The sequence below is a fragment of the Atractosteus spatula genome, chromosome 22 (genome assembly GCF_055471065.1).
Source record: "Atractosteus spatula isolate fAtrSpa1 chromosome 22, fAtrSpa1.hap1, whole genome shotgun sequence".
Classification (NCBI taxonomy): Eukaryota; Metazoa; Chordata; class Actinopteri; order Semionotiformes; family Lepisosteidae; genus Atractosteus; species Atractosteus spatula.
In genome coordinates this window covers 4,106,284-4,127,276 of record NC_142727.1, presented here as the reverse complement: position 1 = coordinate 4,127,276, position 20,993 = coordinate 4,106,284, and the positions used below count along the sequence as shown (strand labels likewise).

The 20,993-nt window shown below is 53.6% G+C and overlaps 1 protein-coding gene across 2 annotated transcripts; it reads right to left on the bottom strand.

Moving 5' to 3' along the window:
• Positions 1-733: 733 nt before the first annotated feature.
• On the bottom strand, positions 734-16,568 carry tagln (transgelin). Of its 2 annotated transcripts, XM_088940198.1 has the most exons (6): positions 16,362-16,525; positions 8,344-8,392; positions 5,969-6,160; positions 4,442-4,616; positions 4,241-4,343; positions 734-2,519 (listed from the first exon to the last, which is right to left on the bottom strand). In XM_088940198.1, exons 2-6 carry the CDS (start codon positions 8,353-8,355, stop codon positions 2,375-2,377), a joined length of 627 nt encoding a protein of 208 aa, XP_088796324.1. In that variant the 5' UTR covers positions 8,356-8,392; positions 16,362-16,525; the 3' UTR covers positions 734-2,374. The 2 variants fall into 2 exon arrangements, with proteins under 2 accessions (XP_088796324.1, XP_088796325.1); XM_088940199.1 differs by lacking the exon at positions 8,344-8,392 and having other exon boundaries at positions 16,362-16,568.
• Positions 16,569-20,993: the final 4,425 nt, after the last annotated feature.

Below are 20,993 nucleotides of genomic sequence, written 5' to 3'. Positions count from 1 at the left end.
GAGCACAGGCCGTGATCGATGCTCCAGTCCTTAGAGGGTCAAGTCAGGGTCTTCTTGTTAAAAGCCTCTAACTGACCGAAGGCTCAGATTTGTGTGAATACCACCAGGGTAGGGGAGAGATTACTTGATAGGGCTTTCTAACATCCAGTGACTTCCTGGGTGCGAGACCAATTCCAATCTAGTTGTGGAGCTTTTAACAAGCTTGTTGATGAATGGTCAGTGGATAAATGCAGGTGTGCTTGCCACTGGAGCTCAAGTCTCGGTCTGTCCTGAATTGTTATCAGGGGGTATTAGTGTTAAATGGTGATTCCATCCATCTCCTTTCTAACCACTTAATCCAATACAGGCTCACGGGGGGGGGAGCCAGAGTCTATCCCAGCAAGCAGTGGGCACCAGGTAGGATACTCCCTGCATGGGATGCCAGTCCATCACAAGACAGAGAGACTCGCACCGGGGCCGGTTCTCCCAGACGCCAAATAAATTACCAGCTTGTTTTTGGACGGGGGGCAGAAACCCCCATGAATTTGGCGTGAACATGCAAGCTCCACACAGACGGTCCCCCAGGTCTGATAGTGAACCCAGGGCCTCAGTGCTGCAAGGTAACCGCTGTGCCACCCTCCTTGTCAGTTTCCAATTAAAAAAAGAATAATAGACACACAGTTCGGTGATAAAGTAAAGCTGCTCCAACACACACACTCAACCACAGAGATCACAACCAAAGCCTTGCAGAAAAGCCACTTAAAACAACGATTTTTATTATTTCAAAATCATTTCATAAATGTACAAAAACACGCCGAGGGTTAGAAAATGAATCCCGAAGGCAGAACTGTGAACTACGAGTTATTTCTCAGTCAGGAACCGATCGCTGCTGTTGGTGAAGCTCCGCGGCGTGTCTTTGGGTCCAGGGTCCAGCAGACGTTCTCAGCATCTCTGCTGGAGCCTCGGTGCACACATTTGTCAGCTAAATCTGTCTCGGCAGAACATGCACATGGAGGTGTTGCTAATCCTCGCATTGTGTGAAAATCTGGCGTCAATTTAATTCCCAACTGGATATGGAAAAACATTTGAAAAGTGCAAAAGATCAGCTGGCTGTGTGCGCGCGGGTGACCCTGTCTGTGTGTGGCCTTTGGGCATTTCTTTGGATTTTTTTTGTTAAGGTTAAGTTTGGTTGGTTGCGGTTGAGCTGGTGGAATATTATGATCATTGTGTACTTTGGTCACTGGTGCGGTTTGGTCATCGTATGTGTGGGTCAGAACTGCAGACTCACTTTGTGGCCTGGGTAGGACACCCTGTAAGACTGCAGAGAGTGTGGGGGTGGGTCTCAGCCTCAGTGATCGGCTGCGTGGCCTGGGTAGGACACCCTGTAAGACTGCAGAGAGTGTGGGGGTGGGTCTCAGCCTCAGTGATCGGCTGCGTGGCCTGGGTAGGACACCCTGTAAGACTGAAGAGAGTGTGGGGGTGGGTCTCAGCCTCAGTGATCGGCTGCGTGGCCTGGGTAGGACACCCTGTAAGACTGTAGAGGGTGTGGGGCTGGGTCTCAGCCTCAGTGATCGGCTGCGTGGCCTGGGTAGGACACCCTGTAAGACTGTAGAGGGTGTGGGGCTGGGTCTCAGCCTCAGTGATCGGCTGCGTGGCCTGGGTAGGACACCCTGTAAGACTGAAGAGAGTGTGGGGGTGGGTCTCAGCCTCAGTGATCGGCTGCGTGGCCTGGGTAGGACACCCTGTAAGACTGTAGAGGGTGTGGGGCTGGGTCTCAGCCTCGGTGATCGGCTGTGTAGCCTGGGTAGGACACCCTGTAAGACTGTACAGAGTATGGGGTCGGGTCAATCCTCAGTGATCGGCTGCGTGGCCTGGGTAGGAGACCCTGTAAGATTGTACAGGGTGTGGGGGTGTGTCCCAACTTCAGTGATCGGCTGTGTACCCTGGGTAGGACACCCTGTAAGATTGTACAGAGTATGGGTTCAGATCAATCCTCAGTGATCGGCTGCGTGGCCTGGGTAGGAGACCCTGTAAGACTGTAGAGGGTGTGGGGGTGTGTCCCAGCTTCAGTGATCGGCTGTGTGGCCTGGGCAGGACACTCTGTAAGACTGTATAGAGTATGGGGTCAGGTCAATCCTCAGTGATCGGATGTGTGGCTTGGGGAGGAGACCCTGTAAGACTGTAGAGAGTGTGAGGGTTGGTCCCAGCATCAGTGATCAACTGTGTATCCTGGGGAGGAGACCCTGTAAGACTGTAGAGAGCGTGGGGATGAGACCTGGCCTCAGCGATTGGCTCTGTGGCCAGGAGAGGGGTGGGAGCAGCAGGGCAGGCATGTTGGCGAATTGTAAATGGGGGTGCTTGTCTCTGTGCTGCCCTGCAGGGGGCACGGATGGGCTCAGTTGATGATCTGCCGAGGCCGGCCATACCCCGTCATGCCAGCTTGGGACGCCCCCTTGTTGGTGCCCATCTGCAGTCCGATTACACTCTGTCCTTCCTTCAGCTGGTCATCGCTGAAGTCCCGTCGATTCTCCTGGGCTTTCCTGCATGCAGACAGACCGTTATTGAGGAGTGCTAGATGGGTGTTACTGCAGCTTCTGCAAATACAGAGTCTGGGGAAGTTTCATGAAGCGATTGTTCACTGTGGTCTATATTATAATGTAAAGAAATATGCTTTTTCTTAAAAGGCCTTTTCTATGCAACTGATTTTTTTAAAGCTAGGTTTTCCAAACCTGAAGTAATATTACTGAAACTACTACTGTGAATAATATTGCTATAAATCGTACTACTGTCCTGCTGCCAGTACTGCTGCTACTGTTTATGATACGAGGAGGGGGTCACAACTTTCTGCAGCTGTTTAGACTGTGGCTGTCGTGCATCTCCCACACTTTCCAGCAAGCTGCAGACATGCTTGTAATTCACGCCCAGTGTCATCTCTGTATCCACATCTGGAGTCGCGCAGATGTGAAATGTGGGCAGGCAATTCTCTGCTTCCTGGCGTCGCCGAAGGGTGGTCTCTCCGAAGCTGAGTGAGGGAGGGTGTGCTGCTGGCCGGAGTCTCTGGGTGAGGGCCCACCGCCCTTTTGGGGCCACAGCGACGCCCCGGGCGAAGGGCTTGAAACGGGGCGGGGGCAGAGGTCAGAGAGAGCCCCCAGTCCCAGCGCAGCCTGAGCTGAGGCAAGCGTGGCAGTGCCCAGGTGCAGAGCATGAAGAGGCTTGGTGTTAATGGGACCTCCGGCCTCAGGATGATGATGATGATGATAATTCCTCACCCTTATAGAGCTCTTTTCTGGACACTCCACTCAAAGCTCTTTACAGGTCATGGGGATCCCCTCCACCCCCACCAGTGTGCAGCCCCACCTGGATGATGCTCCAGTCCTCTCCCCACACACCAGCTCTCAGTGGGGAGGAGAGCAGAGTGATGAAGCCAGTTCAGAGATGGGGATTATTAGGAGGCCATGACTGGGAAAGGGCAGGGGGAAATTTGGCCAGGACACCAGGGTAACACCCCTGTTCTGTTTGAGAAACACCCTGGGATTTTTAATGACCACAGAGAGTCGGGACCTCGGTTTTACGTCCCATCTGAAGGACGGAGTCTTATTACAGTGTAGTGTCCCCGTCACTATACTGGGGCATTAGGACTCACACAGACCGCAGGGTGAGCGCCCCCTACTGGTCCCACTAACACCTCTTCCAGCAGCAGCCTTAGCTTTCCCAGGAGTCTCCCATCCAGGTACTGGCCAGGCTCACACCTGCTGAGCTCCAGCGGGGCTGCCAGCTGGGAGCTGCAGGGTGATACAGCTGCTGGCTATAGCATCACTGCCACAGAGTGGAGTTCAGCCAGGCGCTCCTGCAGCTCTGTGCCTGGCCTGGGCACTGGGGGTGGGAGGTGGTTTTGCCCCTGCTGTCTCTCCAGCTGAGGCAGCCGGAGTGGGGCCAGGCTCTGCTGGGATTCGAGTGAGCGCTGTGTGGTTCTGGCCCAGCTGTGTGAGGCCGTAGCCCAGAGCTACCGTACAATGCGCCGGTGCACGAGGCCAGAGCCGCCTGCCACTCGAACTCGGGTTCGTGCCACGCGTCTGACGGGCTTGCTGTAGCCCCGTGCGGAGGGGGGGTCACTCGGGGTCACAGCGCTGGCCAAAGTCACTGGACAACTAAGGGCAGCTGGGAATGATAGTGTGCAGCAGGGAAGGGCTGGTGTGAAGGAAAAATGGCCTCCCAGTGCAGGGTCGTCTTTAAGAGGTCAAAGGTGAGAGGTCACACTCACTTGTGGAACCAGTTGGGGTCGCCGCGGTAGTTGCCGTCGTTCTTGGTGACAGCCAGACTGCCCAGAGCCATCAGAGTCCTCTGGACGGCGGCCAGGTCTTTTCCTGCCGGAGGACAGACAGAAAGACAGAGGGGTCGGCGGGCGGCGCTGACAGAGTGGCGATGGCAGGCCCACAGCGCCGCACGCGGTGCCCGGACTGACCTTCCCACAGGTCCACGGTCTGGAATATGTCTGTCTTGACGACGCCGTAGCGCTCGGATGCCTGCAGGAACTGTGACACCTGCTCCATCTGCTTGAAGGCCATTTCTGAGTGCTGGATCTTCTTGATGGGCTTCTGTCCCGGCGCGTACAAGCTGTTGATGAGCTCACTGAGCACCTGGGAGAGACAGACACAGTCAGACACGGTGAGGCAGGTGTGCATGTATGTGCTGTTCAGTGTGTGTGTGTGTGTGCTGTACAGTGTGTGTGTTTGCAGGCAGGAGGCAGGAGTGTGTGTGCTGTACAGTGTGTGTGCAGGCAGGACGCAGGTGTGTGTGTGTGTGCGCCGCACAGTGTGTGTGCAGGCAGGACGCAGGTGTGTGTGTGTGTGCTGCACAGTGTGTGTGCAGGCAGGACGCAGGTGTGTGTGTGTGTGCTGCACAGTGTGTGTGCAGGCAGGACGCAGGTGTGTGTGTGTGTGTGCGCCGCACAGTGTGTGTGCAGGCAGGACGCAGGTGTGTGTGTGCGCCGCACAGTGTGTGTGCAGGCAGGACGCAGGTGTGTGTGTGTGTGCTGCACAGTGTGTGTGCAGGCAGGACGCAGGTGTGTGTGTGTGTGCTGCACAGTGTGTGTGCAGGCAGGACGCAGGTGTGTGTGTGTGTGCTGCACAGTGTGTGTGCAGGCAGGACGCAGGTGTGTGTGTGTGTGTGCGCCGCACAGTGTGTGTGCAGGCAGGACGCAGGTGTGTGTGTGCGCCGCACAGTGTGTGTGCAGGCAGGACGCAGGTGTGTGTGTGTGTGCTGCACAGTGTGTGTGCAGGCAGGACGCAGGTGTGTGTGTGTGTGCTGCACAGTGTGTGTGCAGGCAGGACGCAGGTGTGTGTGTGTGTGCTGCACAGTGTGTGTGCAGGCAGGACGCAGGTGTGTGTGTGTGCTGCACAGTGTGTGTGCAGGCAGGACGCAGGTGTGTGTGTGTGCTGCACAATGTGTGTGCAGGCAGGACGCAGGTGTGTGTGTGCGCTGCACAGTGTGTGTGTGGGCAGGAGGCAGGTGTGTGTGTGTGTGCTGCACAGTGTGTGTGTGGGCAGGAGGCAAGTGTGTGTGTGTGTGCTGCACAGTGTGTGTGCAGGCAGGACGCAGGTGTGTGTGTGTGTGTGTGCTGCACAGTGTGTGTGCAGGCAGGACGCAGGTGTGTGTGTGCGCCGCACAGTGTGTGTGCAGGCAGGACGCAGGTGTGTGTGTGTGTGCTCCACAGTGTGTGTGTGGGCAGGAGGCAAGTGTGTGTGTGTGCTGCACAGTGTGTGTGCAGGCAGGACGCAGGTGTGTGTGTGCTGCACAGTGTGTGTGCAGGCAGGAGGCAAGTGTGTGTGTGTGCTGCACAGTGTGTGTGCAGGCAGGAGGCAAGTGTGTGTGTAAGTTTTGTCCCCATGGCCAGGGCGCAGTGACAGTAGACCGGTTCATTCGTGCAGGGCTGTCTCTCTGCTCGCCGTCACCGGGGCGATGGTGCAGACTGGTTGTCACGGTTACTTACACAGCCATCCTTGAGCCACAGCTGGAAGCCGGTCTTGCCGGGCTCGGGGCGGCTCACCCCGGCGCCGCACTGCGCCATGATCCACTCGACCAGCCGCTCCTCCAGGTCCGGGTCGTACTTCTTATCGATCCGGCTCTGGACCTCCCGGCTCAGACCGTAAGCTGGACCTTTATTGGCCATTCCTGGGGCTCCCTGCGGGCAGAGGGGGGGCGCGGGAAGATGGCAAGCGGTCAAGGGGGAGTCGATTTAGGAGCTTCTCTCCTCTGGACGTCACTAGTCTCCGAAGCCAAGTTCGTCCGGTGCAGACAGCGCCCCCTGGTGGCAAATGGGGTCAGGCGTTGCTGTTTGCCCAGGCATAGCGCGGTGAGAGGCGTTGATGGGGCGGGCCCGCGCGGCTCGCCTGAGCGCCAGTGTTGACACAGCCGCGCGGGCCCGAGAGAGACCTGTTCACGCCACTGCAACACCCCGGGGTCACAGGGCTCCCGTTGTCAAGGTGAGCCGCCGGGGCTGCACCTAGAATCATTCTGCCGCGGGAGACCCAGAAACGCCGGGACCGTGCGGGAGGTCCGCGATCTCGCAGGGTCCCCAGTCCAGACTGGGCCTGTAGATGCACAGGAGAGGGAGGACTGCGTCTGCAAATCCGTGCTCATTTAGATTAGTGGTTTTTGCGGGTGTCAGATGTTTTTAATGTTTTGTGCCTGTTTTTAAGATCACTTTATTAACCCTATGCACTTTCTTGCATTAGGAATTTGTCTTTTCGCAGACCCCAGCTTGCTCTCCATGAGGCACACAGACAGGGAGAGAGAAGCTTGGGGGTCAGAGCGCAGGGGCAGCCATTGTACAGCACCCCCTGGAGCAGCTGGGGTTCAGGGCCTTGCTCAGGGGCCCAACGGAGTAGGATCCCTCTGTCGGCCGCGGGATACGAACCGGCAACCTCCCGGCCACAGGCGCAGATCCTGAGCCACAGAGCCACCGCTCCGCCCCTGGTGGCAGAGATAGTTACGATCCATCGACCTCTGGGTTATGGGCTAAACCCCCCTCCCCAAACATTTCTGACAGGAGCGAGATAATTCTTCCAAGCAGCTCGGGTTTTACACGAGGGGCGTGTGGGATTGCACGGCCCGTGTCTCACCTCGCACGTTCGGATGGGAAGTCCGATCTCGCCATGCGGGAGAAATAACAGCTGCGGGCAGCAATATTAATAGGTAGGCCGTTTCTGTCTTTTTAGCAGATAACGAGATCGGCGGGTTTTAACGCGGTTTGCAGTGAGGGTATGAGGATATCAATATCAATCAATCAATGTTTGATATCGTTCCAGGCTCTGTCGGCGTGAACGACTTCAGATCGTCTCCTGCTTCACGGTGCACTGGCACCAGTGGTGGACGTGGGGGGGGGGGGGATCTGTGAGGCAGCATCGCGGTTTTCAGATCATCACTGCGGGGGTATAATCAGGCCAGAACAGAGCAGCCCCTACTGCTCCCGTGTCCCGATCTCCTCCGTCTGTCTCTCCTCAGCGGGGGGCTGGTCCATCCGGGGGGGGGGGGAAGGCACACGTGTATACACACACACATGCACACGCGTGTGAACATAAAGCGAGGCTGGAATACACACGTCAGGCACTGGCATGCATGTCAAAAGAAACGCGCGCACATACGCAGCGCGTGTCCCTAGATTTCCATACCACCCGGCCAGCCCCTTTGGAGACTGGGGGGGGGGGGGGGGTGGTCCTGATTTAGGATCACAGGGATCGGGACACCCCAGGTAGCAATCGGGTCAGGTTTTGCAAGCTTTTGCTCTGGGTCCAGGTTGTGCTCCCAGGTTGTGCTTGTGGAGTTTGGGGGGGTGTGTGGGAAGGTATACAGAACCATAGCAGTTCTGTACGAAGACGTGCCTCCATGCTGGTGCACGACCCCACCAAGAGACTGGCAATGTAGTGACGTAGCCTCCAGTCCTTACACAAGAGGCACCCCCCTCTTTTTAGTCTGGGAGTCCCACTGCACCAACAGCTTCGTCAAGCATCAGAAGCGTAATTCAGTGGTGCACAGGGGGCTATTGTTACGATGAACTGGGGAAACTGGCTGACTTTAACCTCCCACCAAACCCAGAGTTGTGTAAGCCTGGCCCACTGCTCTCTGGGGCAGTCCCGATCTCAGTGGGCTAATGGCATGGACCAGATTGGAACCTGTGATCATCAAGCTGTAGACCTCAACCTGAACTCTGAGAGGAGGCAACCGGGCAGCCTCTCAAAGAGGAGGTGCTGAAGAAATGTTTTTCGGCAGCACAAAGCCCGCGGCGCGCGCACACACTGACACACTCGTGCAATCGTTTTCACGCCCAGCTCTGTGAAACACAAACACCCTCCGTGCCCTTGTCACCTGGTTTGACATCCTGAAGTCCTAAAACACGACACAAGGGCTGCTGGGCCTAAGGGGGTCAAAGGTGAAAGGTTACGAACGGCAATTCAGGACCTGGCATAGCATGGGAGAGTGTCCCACCTCCACATCCTGTCAACCCCCCCGTCTCATTCTCCCTGTGACAGCAGCAGCAGATCTCTATGGAAAACTAGGTGTGTGTTGGTGGACCAGTAGGTGGCGCTCTTCACGGCAATGACCCAGAAGACACTGTCCTGACCGGACTGCTCGATCATTAAAAATCCCCTGGTGTTAACTCCCACTCTGGGCTTGAAGATCCCCCCCTTTCCTTCCCTGGGGGAGACAGTGTCTCTCTCCTCCCCCTGACCTGCTGCGTCTCGGGGCTCCTGTCTCACCCCGGTGGAGCTGTGCTCCCCTTGCGGGGAAACTGAGTGGGATCCAATCCGTTTACAGCTCCTGCTGGGGAGAAAATCAGCTGGCCACACACGCGGAGTTATACGGTCTGTGGTTCCCTGGTGTTGGGCCGTTCGGATTATGACCTTCCTTCCACTCACAGGCCCGCAAATTATCTTGCAGTGAGAGCACAATAATGCACCTGTATTGTACAGGTACGGTAGGTCTGCAGGTCACTGATAAGTACGCGTCTGCTCGACACTGACTCGTTCATCAGGCTGGGGGAATTTGAATAAAAGGCTTGGTAGCCTTGGGACGTTCCGGATCTCCGTATCCGTGCGTGCACTGAGAGGAGAGACAATCGCACGGCCCATGGTACTGGACCCAGAGCTCTGTCTCTGTGGTTGCATGCCTCCTGGTATGGATGTACAGTATACATCGGTGTCGGCGTGTTTTCCGCTGAACTGCGGCAGCTGCAGCTCTTTTCTGCTGCCTGTTTCTTGAGGCGGGGCCCCAGCGTTTCGGTTCCTGCCAGTGTCTGATGTGACCAGGGCTTGAACCCTCCCCGCCACTCGCTTTCCTCACCCAAACGGAAGGAGTTTCCACAGCGACCGCACAACAGCCCTGACACAACAGCCGTGCTGTGGGAGGAGCGAGCAGCGAGTGCGTCTGTGTGGGGGTGTGTGTGTGGGGCCCAGGGTGTGTGTCTCTGTCTGTGAGTGTGTCTATGTGTTTGTGTGTGAAGGTCTGGGGGTGTGTCTCTCTCTGTCTGTGAGTGTGTCTATGTGTTTGTGTGTGTGTGTCTGTGTGCTTGTGTGTGAAGGTCTGGGGCTGTGTGTCTCTGTCTGTGAGTGTGTCTATGTGTTTGTGTGTGAAGGTCTGGGGGTGTGTGTTTCTGTCTGTGAGTGTGTCTATGTGTTTGTGTGTGAGTGTGTGTACAGTAGGTCTGGGGGGGTTGTATGTGTTTGTGTGTGTAGGTCTGGGGGTGTGTGTTTCTGTCTGTGAGTGTGTCTTTGTGTGTGTACAGTAGGCCTGGAGGTGTTTGTGTCTGTGTGTTTGTACAGGTCTGGGGGTGTGTGTGTGTGTGTGTGTCTGTGTGTTTGTGTGTGTACAGTAAGTCTGGGGGTGTGTGTGTCTGTGTTTTTGTGTGTGTACAGTAGGTCTGGGGGTGTGTGGGCCTGTGTGTGTGTGTGCGAGAGTGCTGAGTGTCTTTGATATATAAAACCAGTGCTGTTTCTTCAGCTATTAAACAAATTGATCCTAATTGGCCTCATGGCACGCGGCAGCAGAGAACAGTGAGAGATTTCGGAGGAGAACAGGCTGTTCTGTCCTTCCCAGTCTCCTGTGCCCTGACTGCACTGCCTGGGCTTCTCCCTGCGGCCATCAGCTCCAAAATTACTTAACGAAACCCTCCGCTGAGGCCAGTATTTACTTAAGTCAACATCTTCCCACATTGCTTTCAGCATCCTGCGGGGATACTTGCACACAATCAAATGACACCATCAAACTGAATTGGCGGATTTGAAACGGCTCCTTTGGAAGAACGGAAGAGGTTTTATTTAGAAAAGTACTAGCTCTGTTAAGGGGTTTGCTTGAGCTGTAGCAGTCCTGGTCAGAGCCCAACACAGTGAATGCCCAGTTCCTTTACTGTGAACGCGGTCTCTCTGACGTATCCCAGCATGCTCTGGGCACAGCGCCCACTTCCTGTGCTCCATGAAGCACCTTCCTGTTGTGGTTGCTGTCTTCGATCCGTCTGCAACAGCCCGGGACTGCACAGGCACACCCTGTACACCTCAGCAGCTCAGGCTGTTACTGCTTCAGCCCTCGTCTCCCTGTCACGCTCTCCGACTGCGTCAGGACAGCACAGCCCAGCAGTCGCCATGGTGACCTGCCCTTGTCGGTGAAAGACATCACCGCCAGCGGGCTTCAGAGTTTGCCCAGATGTTCAGAAGGTCAGCCAGGAGAGTTTGGCAACAGAGCCGTATGCACAGAGGAGACCGAGATCAACCTTTCGCCAAACAAAGTGTGTAGAAACGTCCGGTCTGCTTAGGCAGAAGAAAATGCCTCCATACTCTATTGAGTGACGCGTACCCCTGCGGCTCAGCTATGAGCCTGTCCCATGCCCCAAGGCAACCCAGATGTTCACGGGGAACCAAAATGGAAAATCTTGGACTAGCCAGGCCAATCTCCAGATATGAATCCAACCGAGGGGCATTTTACGAGCTGTGGAAAAAATTGGCGTTGGAACTGAAATGGCATTTGAGCAGGATATCGGAGACGATTTCACACAGCGTGTGGTGAGCTCAGTGGGTCGCAGGCTTGCGGGTACGGCCTCAGAGGGATATGCAAGCCAAATAATGACTTTAACTCTCTCAAACTGAAAGTGCTTAAAGTGGATGTGTCCCAATATTCACGGGCATTTGCAATGACTGGGTTGAAGTGGGGTTTTTCCCCAATATAATCACATGTAAGGAATTTCCAACATATGATGTGTATTCCATGGCTAACGATCACACATACACATTGATTGGAAAACAATGTTTTTCAGGGGGCCCTCTCTTTCTGAAGCTCCACAAATGTGAAGAGACTGGGTGAGTTTGGGGGGGGGGGGGTCTCTAGCCCCGGTCCACCAGGTTTTATAGGTAACTATGAAATCAACAACTTCTAAAGACCTGGATCAAGCTCAATGCCAACAGTTCTGACTTTGTGCATTCGTGCTGATACTCCTGCTCGTCCTGCTGTGCAATAGTTTAAAACCGACCTCCGGTGTCTTTAATACTAGAGCTAAAATCAGACCAATCAAATCGAGCCTCTCATTAAGTCAATTAAGGGGTTTGATTGGGGCACCTTCTGTGTGGAATTCGCACGTTCTCAGGCCGTTTGGCCAGGTGTCCCAGTTTTCTCCCAAGAGCCAAAGACACGTCATCTTGGTTAATCGGCATCTCAAAAACATTGTGGCTGCGGCGGCCGTCGTCTACAGAGCTGGCCAACCAGCTCGCCACGACGCTGTATTGGACAAGCGCTTACTGAGTACTGAGGACGGGTGAATGCAGCTATTCGTTATTCTGTGATTTGTTTATTACAGCCGCCTAATTTGGAAATCGACAGTTTCTTAAGACGTGGGTCTCTGGCGTGGGCCTCCTTCACCTCGCTTCGAGAGACGTGCCCACTCGTTCCTTTCACAGACTCCAGTCCGCGCAGGTGAGTCTGTCCCCTGCAGAGGAGTGACCGCCTGCTGGAGCCACTGTGCTGTGGAAGAGCCCTCCCTACCGTACTCTCCTCGAGCAGGGCTCTGCTAGGACCATCCAGCCTCGAACCCGTGAGGTCTCAGCCTGCCCGGTTTCTAGATCTTAAAAGCACTTTCACTATACCTTCCTGTTCTGACCTGACTCTTCTGCTTGTAGCAGTAATTGTACAGTATGTTATTGTGCCAATCTAACCCTGCTGTCTTCACCTCTTCACCCTTGATTCTGGTACTGCTAGTCTGTGGGCCATAACAGACGTCCGCTGCTCCAGTACTGTTCTGCTGCTCTCTAACAGGAAGGTCCTGCTGTCCAGTGTGATGCCTGGCCTGGCCTGGCCTGGCCTGGCCTAGCAGGACCAGGGCGAAGGAGGGGGGCCAAGAAATGGGATATGAGGAAGACCAGGCCGAGAACGAGGAAGAGGAGCCTGCCCGGGCCTCCCTCTGAGTCTGCCTGGGCCTTCAGCAGCATTCGCCTCCCTCCTCCTCCTCCTCCTCCTCCTCCTCCTCTGCCGAGGCCCTGAGCGCCCCCTGCTGGACCGTGAGAGACTCGTGAGTAGCAGGCAAGAGTTCAGGCTTTTCAGCTGCTTGACCAGCTGGAGGGTGAAGGCTGCACTGTTCTTCGCCTTGTGCGTCTCTAGCTCCTGTCCCCGCAGGGAGACGTTGAACAACCAAGAACCAGGAAATTCACAGCTGCTCACACATTCTCCTTAATTCAGTAGAGAGCCGACTGAAACTAATCAATCCAACCTGGTAGGAGACTGAGCCACTGATTAACTGTGTGCCACGCTTTCTGAATGATACACTAAGTAACGAGTGACACTTAAAGACATGCTGATTAATTGAGTGGCACACAGCCTGACTGGAACGCTAACAGAATGACTGATGCAGTGACTGACACTGAGATTAACTGAGAGACGCAACACTGGTACAAAACCCCTGTGGGGGCTCAATATCTTAAGAGGGGCTTTCTGACTCTGTCTCCGTCTCGTCACACACTGGTGCGTCTAGCCATCTTCAGTCTGTCAGGCTGGTGAAGGAGACGCCCTTGAATGAAGAGACAGAGGCTGTGTTAACCCTCTCCAGGCCTGGACAGGAAAGCTGGGGGTTTCCCAGTCGTGTGAGCGAAGGAGTGAGTCCGTCTCCTGATTCTATCCAGTCCTGAATCCGGGAAACACCGGGGGCTCGGACACCCAGCTGAACCAGGGGAACTGTCCCGCCCTCGGCGACGAAACGGGGGCAGAATCAGAAGCCGAGAGGGAAATGATTTAGCAGGGGAGTGGGAAACACTTCCTTCCACACAGCTGAGGGTTATCTTATCAGCAGCAGGGTTTGAAGCCGCTTTTCAGAACAGACGATGAAATTGTCGGTTCACTTAGCTACTAAAACTACACAATGAGCTAGGTTCAAGAGATGGCATCTACTCGTTTGAAGCCTTTCTTAAGCTCTTATGAAAAACGTTCTTAATTTGTCCTCTTCTAATACGCTTTTAACTTTCCAACTTTTCCATGATGTCATTTGTTTTTCTTGCCTTGAAAAACCTCTAATGAAGTCATCTGCTGCTACTGTTACTAATACTGCAACTACTGCTACTGATATTGCTACTAATACTGCAAATACTGCAGCTATAACTGCAACTACTGCTACTGATACTGCAAATACTGCAGCTGTAACTGCAACTACAGCTACTGATACTGCAACTACTGCTACTAACACTGCAACTCCTGCGCCTATTGCTGCTAATACTGCTGATACTGCTACTAATGCTGCCAATATACTGCAACTACCACTTCTAATACTGCAACTTCTAGTACTTATACTGTAAATACTGTAGCTAATACTGCAACTGCTGCTACTAATAATGCAACTTCTAGTACTACTACTGCAACTATTGCTACTAATACTGCAACTACTGCTACGAATACTGCAAATACTGCAACTACAGCTACTAATACTGCAACTTCTAGTACTAATACTGTTAATACTGTAGCTAATACTGCAACTACTGCTATTAACACTGCAACTCCTGCTACTATTGCTGCTAATACTGCTACCAATATACTGCAACTACCACTACTAATACTGATACTCTTACTAGTAACTCTAGTGTTACTAATATTGTTGCTTCTGCTACTCATGCTACTACTGCAGACAGCTAATACTAAAGCTACTGCTGCTAGTAGGACTGCTGATCTAGCTACTTCTGCTGATACTCCTTAAGCTGTTTGTTAATAAAGCCACTAATCCTGCTTCTCTGATGCCAGCACTACAGCTGCTCTTATTGTTGCTACTACAGCTGTGGCTATTGCTCCTACTGCTTTTGTGGCTACTCAAGCTGACACTGCTGCAGCTACTGATCCTACTGCCAGGACGGCTCCGGCTACGTCTAATACTGCTACTAATGTACTGCTATCACATCTAATACTGCCACTAATACTAATACTGCCACTTTCTGCAATTTCCCTCGCGGGATCAATAAAGTATCTGTCTATCTGTCTATCTATCTATCACTAGTCTTGCAAAGAATTGCAGTTGCTTCTAGTTCTGTTGCTTTTGGTCACTGTGACTGCTGCTAGGACACTGTTAACGCTGCAGCTGGTCGGGAGCTCACAGTGCACTAATTAACATGGCACAGCTTTTAAACGATCCAACTCCAGCCCCAATCCTACCCCTGTAACTTGACCCCTACCTGCACCAGTAGCAGTACAGCAGTATCTGCGTAGGGCACGCCCTGCAGCAGCACAGGGGTGTCTGACAACCCCCGCCCCCCCCCCCCCCTGTTTGGCAAAAGCGTAAACAAGCTGCAGGTCCTCACATGCCCGAGAAAGGTGGCGAATTCAGACAGCTAGGTGAGGAATTCGTAAGGGCGCCCAGTCATCAGAGTAGATGGTTTTGTTTTTACGCTGAGGTCTAGCACCGGGCTGGGCACCGTGTAGTGTGGCTGTCCCTGTACAGTGAACACGCCCATCTGAGGCTTAGCAACCCACCCCCCCCCACCCCACACACGCAGGCAAATCTTGCTTTTGATTCTTGAGTCCTGCGCTGTCAAGGCCTGATACTGAATCAGAAATCACCCCCCCCCCCCACTCCTCCTGCGCATCTGGGTTTCAAATACTGGCTTCTCGGCTTCACGACGAAAGCGAAACTTGTTTTCTCGTCTCTCTGCGGAATTTCCCCAGAATAAGGATATTAAAAAATATTTATGTGTGTGCTAGAGCCACTGTGTCCACATAAAACTCCACGGCAGCAATCCCCACAGACCTCACAGCACCTTCCACACTTCAACACCGCCTCACGGGAACCACACAACGCCTCTGGAATCTCTCCGCACAAACTCTGGCAGGGGACACTTCAAACTTCCTCACAGTCGGGAATTTTCCCTTTTTTCTGACGCAGACCTAGCGGGGATTTTTCGTCAGGGCTGGCCAGAGGGGCGGTCGGACCGCCACAGCTCTGTAACCGCTCCATACGCAGCACTGCAGAACCAGCAGGAAGCGCTCGGGTCCAATTTTGGCCACGGAGTGGAAAACGCAAAAAAGGGAGCAACTGGTTTTCCTTCTTTTTCCCCAGAGCAGATCCTGTCCCCTGACTCCACCCTCTCCCTCTGCTGCGTGAGTACTGCACCCCTGCCCAGTCGAGGAGCCCTGAGCAAACGATCCAGGCTGACCAGCCGATTCGTGGCTTGAGCTGTGACCCCCTGTCCCTCCACACTCCTTCTTCACGGGCAAGCTCGCTGGGCTCCGGTTACCTGCTGTGATGCCACCCGATCTCCGCGCTCTCGGCCGCACTGACGGGCAGAGGAGCAGGCCCCGGAGCGGGCAGCTACACTGGCAGCGCAGACAGATCCCGCGGGACAAAGGGACCCCATTCAGAGGGGCTCTTTCGTCGGCCGGAGCAGCAGAGACCCCCCCCCCCCTCCCCCCCCGGGCATCAAATAGTGATCTGCTGGTGCGCACGCTCCCGTCCTCCCCAGACACTCCGGAATTGCACAATCCTCGTGGTATCCGCACAAACGCAGTTCACCCATCGCTCCCCAAACTATCCCGGTGAGGACCACAGAGACACCCCCAAAAAATGTACCATCCTAGTGAGGACCACAAAGACCCCCCAGAAGCTCGTGATATCCACAGAGACACCCCAGAAGTACTGTACATGATGCTCGTGATATCCACAGAGACCCCCCCAGGAGCTCGTGATATCCGCAGAGACACCCCAGAAGTACATGATGCTCGGAATATCCACAGGGACGCTCCAGAAACGCACGACACTCGTGATATCCACAGAGATGCCCCTAAAACACAGCTCACCTGCCCCTCCCCACACCCCCCCCACCCCCCCCACCCGCCCCCATCCGAGGACCACAGCGACGCCCCAGAAACACACTTACTTGTCTCGGAGTTTGTGGGGTCCCAGCTGAGGCGGTGACAGAAGAAGGAATCCTGCTTGTGCCTGGAGTGGGCGGTGTGTTTGTGTACTTTCCTCTCGCTCTGCTTCCTCTGGAGTGCAGAGTCCTCTCGGACAGCTTGCTGGTTTAAAAAGAAGCCCAACTCCGCAATGACTTCACTCCCCCTCCCCGGAGCAGCAGCAGAGAGAGAGAGAGAGGAAACAGCCGCCTTAAAAGGGCATGGCCTTCTCTCTCGCTCCCACCCCTCTCCCTCGCGCTCTTTTTTCGTTAAAACCACCTCCTTATTTGGGAAGAGCAGCAGGCAGAGAAGGAGAGGGATTGGAGCCAAAGGGCTTGGTTTGGTCAGCTCCAGGAATTCTCCAAATACCTCCTTCGGTAGCGCCAGAGGCGGAGTGAGAGGGACGAGGATTAGAGAGAGAGGCAGCAGGGACGGGGGAAAGGGGGGATGTTGGAAGGGAGAGGGGTGGACTGGAGGGGTGAAGATGGCTCAGGGATGGAGGCAGGCCTTTTATGTCCAGGATGTGTGGAGATGGAGCTGTGAGCGAGAGTGTGTGTGTGTGTGTGTGTGTGTGTGAGTGTGTGTGTGTGTGTGTGTGCGCGCGCGCTCATCCTTCTGCGTGTGTTTGTGTGTATGTGTGCTTCTCCTTCTGTGTGAGTTTGAGTGCGAGTGTGCACTAGTGTGCTCATCCTTCTGTGTGAGTTTGAGTGCGAGTGTGCACGAGTGTGCTCATCCTTCTGTGTGTGAGTGTGCACGAGTGTGCTTATCCTGTGTGCGAGTGTGCAGGAGTGTGCTCATCCTTCTGTGTGTGAGTGTGCACGAGTGTGCTCATCCTTCTGTGTGTGTTTGTGCACGAGTGTGCTCATCCTTCTGTGTGCGAGTGTGCACGATTGTGCTTATCCTTCTGTGTGCGAGTGTGTGCGAGTGTGCACGAGTGCGCTCATTCTTCTGTGTGTGTTTGTGTGCGAGTGTGCACGAGTGCGCTCATCCTTCTCTGCGTGTTTGAGTGAGCTCATTCTTCTGTGTGGGTGACTGGATCTCTTAGAGTAGCTTCCACACTGTGTATTTAATTTTGGAGGATTACTGGGGCTGGTACTGTCATCAGGGGTCTGTGCAGCACCATATTAGTGCAGAGCGGAGCTGAGAGTGATGTCCCTGACCCCTTCGCCCCTCTCTTCTCGTCTCCTCTCCTTCTCATCCACCACCCTCTCTCTTTTCCTCTCTCCCTCCTTCTCTCTCCTTTTCTCGACTCCTCTCTCTCTCTCTCCCCCTTGCTTTTGTCCTTGTTCTCCCTCTGTTTTCTGTGTTCAATTCTGGTTTCCTCTCCTGCAGTTTTATTGCTGTGCCGAGCCTTGCCAGAGGCTTGACATCAGAGCTGGGCTGCAGGAAGGGTCGATGCAGTACTGCGTGAGCGCTGATAGTAGTGCGAGGGGTGGCAGTGGAGCGGCCCAGTGGCGATTTTACCTTGTGCTGGGTCAGGCTGTGGACGTGCCCGCTGTGCCAGCGTTGGTTTTCTAAGCTGGAAATGGGTTCGCCAGCTTTTTCAGAAAGTGTTTGTCAGAAGGCAAAGTCTCCCTGCGGTATTTTGCGTCTCGTTTTTTCCTCTCTTTCACCTGAACTCCCCCTCCTGTCCTCTCACAGTCACCCATCAGCCGTCTTGATCTCCCTCGCTCCACTGCATGGTGGGAAGGCTTGCTCGATGACCTCATGCAGCCCTTCCTGACCCCCTGCACGATGACATCATTCATCCGCGTCAGAGTGATTACCTCACACGGGCCCCGCCCCTACTTCCCTCATCACACAGAAGAACGCAGGGCGCATTCCAGAGGAGGCAGACCGCAACCACAGCTCGCTGGCATTTATTGCCTAGTGATTATTCTGTGAGCTGTCGCCCTTCACTTCCAGTCTCTCCGTATGGCCAGACATACCCACAGATATCCCTCAAAGGTGAAAATTCCTCACCCGCAAATGAAGCTGCCAGGACTTTCCATGTAAAAGCCCACCTGTAAAAGTGTCCCACAAAAATCTATCCCAGTACTTTCCCCACATATAGTAGTTTAGAAACATTTAGTAATTACAATTAGAACAATAATACCTGTTTATGATACTTATTTACTTATTTACCTAGTTAATACAGAGACCTCTTGAATTATAACTCTACAGAGCAAGTCTATAATGCAGCAGCCTAGAAAGTGATCTCCTGTTACAGCCTGAGGGACGGACAGTGAGCCTGTCTCACATTTGTGTTTTATGTGATGTACTGCAAGTGTCCAATAATATGTTGGTACTGCAGATGTCTGTAAATGTTGTGATCATTGTGTCTGCTTTGGCAACCCTGAAATTCATCAGTCATGCCAATAAAACTCGTAGGATCTGAATTGGAATGGACAGAGTGTGAAAGAGAGGAGGTACAGAGAGAGAGAATGGACAGAGTGTGAGAGAAGAGGAGAGAGAGAGGAGGTACAGAGAGAGAGAATGGACAGAGTGTGAGAGGAGAGAGAGGAGGTACAGAGAGAGAGAATGGACAGAGTGTGAGAGAAGAGGAGAGAGAGAGGAGGTACAGAGAGAGAGAATGGACAGAGTGTGCAAGAAGAGGAGAGAGAGGAGGTACAGAGAGAGAGAATGGACCGAGTGTGAGAGGAGAGAGAGGAGATACAGAGAGAGAATCGACAGAGTGTGAGAGAAGAGGAGAGAGAGAGGAGGTACAGAGAGAGAGAATGGACAGAGTGTGCAAGAAGAGGAGAGAGAGGAGGTACACAGAGAGAGAATGGACAGAGTGTGAGAGAAGAGGAGAGAGAGAGAGGGTGGGCAGACGGACAGACAGAGTGACCCTTCAGTCCTCTCCTGCAGGACAGCTCCTGTGGCACTGCCTGCCTGTGGTACACTAAGTTACCTGCAGAGCGGGCCTGCTTGATCTCAGAGCTCTTTCAATTTGAATTTGAATTTGGTTACTGAAAGATGCTGCTTTGGATCCAGTTTCTAATGTGCTCTGTGCTCCTCTGAACGGAGGAGTTTGTTGTGGTGCAAACATGTTCATACAGTATGCTGGAAAATGTCTCGAGATTTGCATACTTCTAGTGAAAGATTGCAAAATGTTTACATGGAAAACTAGGGCTGGGCGTGTAAGGAGAGTTACAAAGCCCATCCTGCTTGAAAGTTAGTAGCTAATTGTTCAGACGGTCCCATCCAGCTGTGTTTCGAATAAGCCCCTTTGCAGGAAGTTGGATTGAGCCCCATGTGCCTCGCGTTTAGACACACTTCCTCCATAGTTCCCAGCTGTGTCCCCCTGCTTCCTGTTTTGCTGAAGAAACAACAAAGTTCTGCTGATTTGGGTTCATTCAGAATTCATGCAAAACGAATTCCCTGTGAAACGTCCATCCGTTTAACTGTTTTTATCCTGTCTGGATTCACAAGAATGCTCTTGGTTTTCTATAGTGCCTTTCACCACGCGTCATCTCAAGGCACTGCAATTAAACAAGAGACTGGTATACACACCTTAACAGCGTGACCGGTGTTAAAGAGGCTGTTTAATGCAGCCTGCGCTGATAGAGATCTGCGGCAGCTGTCTCTCTCAAGGGCAGTATTGTTCTCTGCTCCGAGATACACGCTGGCTGGTTCTGCAGGTAACTCACCGCTGGCAGTCAGTGGCAAATGATCTGTCCCGCAGGAGAGAGCTGAAGAGTCGCTCTGCCAGCAGCCAGTAGCTATATCAGTTCAATTCAATTCCATTTATTTTTACATAGCGCCTTGCTCAACAAGGTTGCCCAAGCTGGCAGCCCCCCCGGAGCTCAGCAGTGTGAGCCTGGCCAGTACCTGGAGGGGAGACTCCTGGGAAAGCTGAGGCTGCTGCTGGAAGAGGTGTTAGTGGGGCCAGTAGGGTGTGCTCACCCTGTGGTCTGTGTGGGTCCTAATGCCCCAGTATAGTGAGGGGGACACTACACTGTAGATAGGTGCCATCCTATCGTAAAACTGAGGTCCTGACTCTCTGTGGTCATTAAAAATCCCAGGGTGTTTCTCAAAAAGAATAGGGGTGTTACCCTGGTGTCCTGGCCAAATTTCCCCCTGGCCTTTCCCAGTCATGGCCTCCTAATAATCCCCATCTCTGAACTGGCTTCATCACTCTGCTCTCCTCCCCACTGAGAGCTGGTGTGTGGGGAGAGGACTGGAGCATCATCCAGGTGGGGCTGCACACTGGTGGGGGTGGAGGGGATCCCCATGACCTGTCAAGAGCTCTGAGTGGAGTGTGCAGAAAATAGCTCTAGACGTGTGAGGATATTATTATTATTATTATTATTATTATTATTATTATTCTGTCTGTCCATCTGCCCACCCCACTCTCTGCCTTCTCTCTCCTGTACTTCATCAGGGTCTGTTTCTTATTGCTGTTTCTCATCTTTAGACAAATATTCGGTCAGTGTGTATTGTCTGTTTAGGGTTCTGTAGCATTCCAGTTTGTGTGTGTGTCCCAGTGTGTGAGATATTGCCGTTTGATCTGTGCTGTGATGTGGTGGAGTCTGTGTTGTGGTGCTCTAGCAGTGCTGTCCTGAGGCTGGCTGGTGTCGGTGTGGCTCTCTGTCTCTGTACCTCCTCTCTCTGCCTTCCTCACTGCCTGTGCT

Excerpts from the sequence above, each read along its gene's own strand:
- tagln (XM_088940198.1), bottom strand. Across the intron at positions 4,617-5,968 it reads TGTGGCTCAAGGATGGCTGT|GTGCTCAGTGAGCTCATCAA; the intron begins GTAAGTAACCGT and ends TGTCTCTCCCAG. Across the intron at positions 2,520-4,240 it reads GACCCCAACTGGTTCCACAA|GAAAGCCCAGGAGAATCGAC; the intron begins GTGAGTGTGACC and ends GTCTGCATGCAG.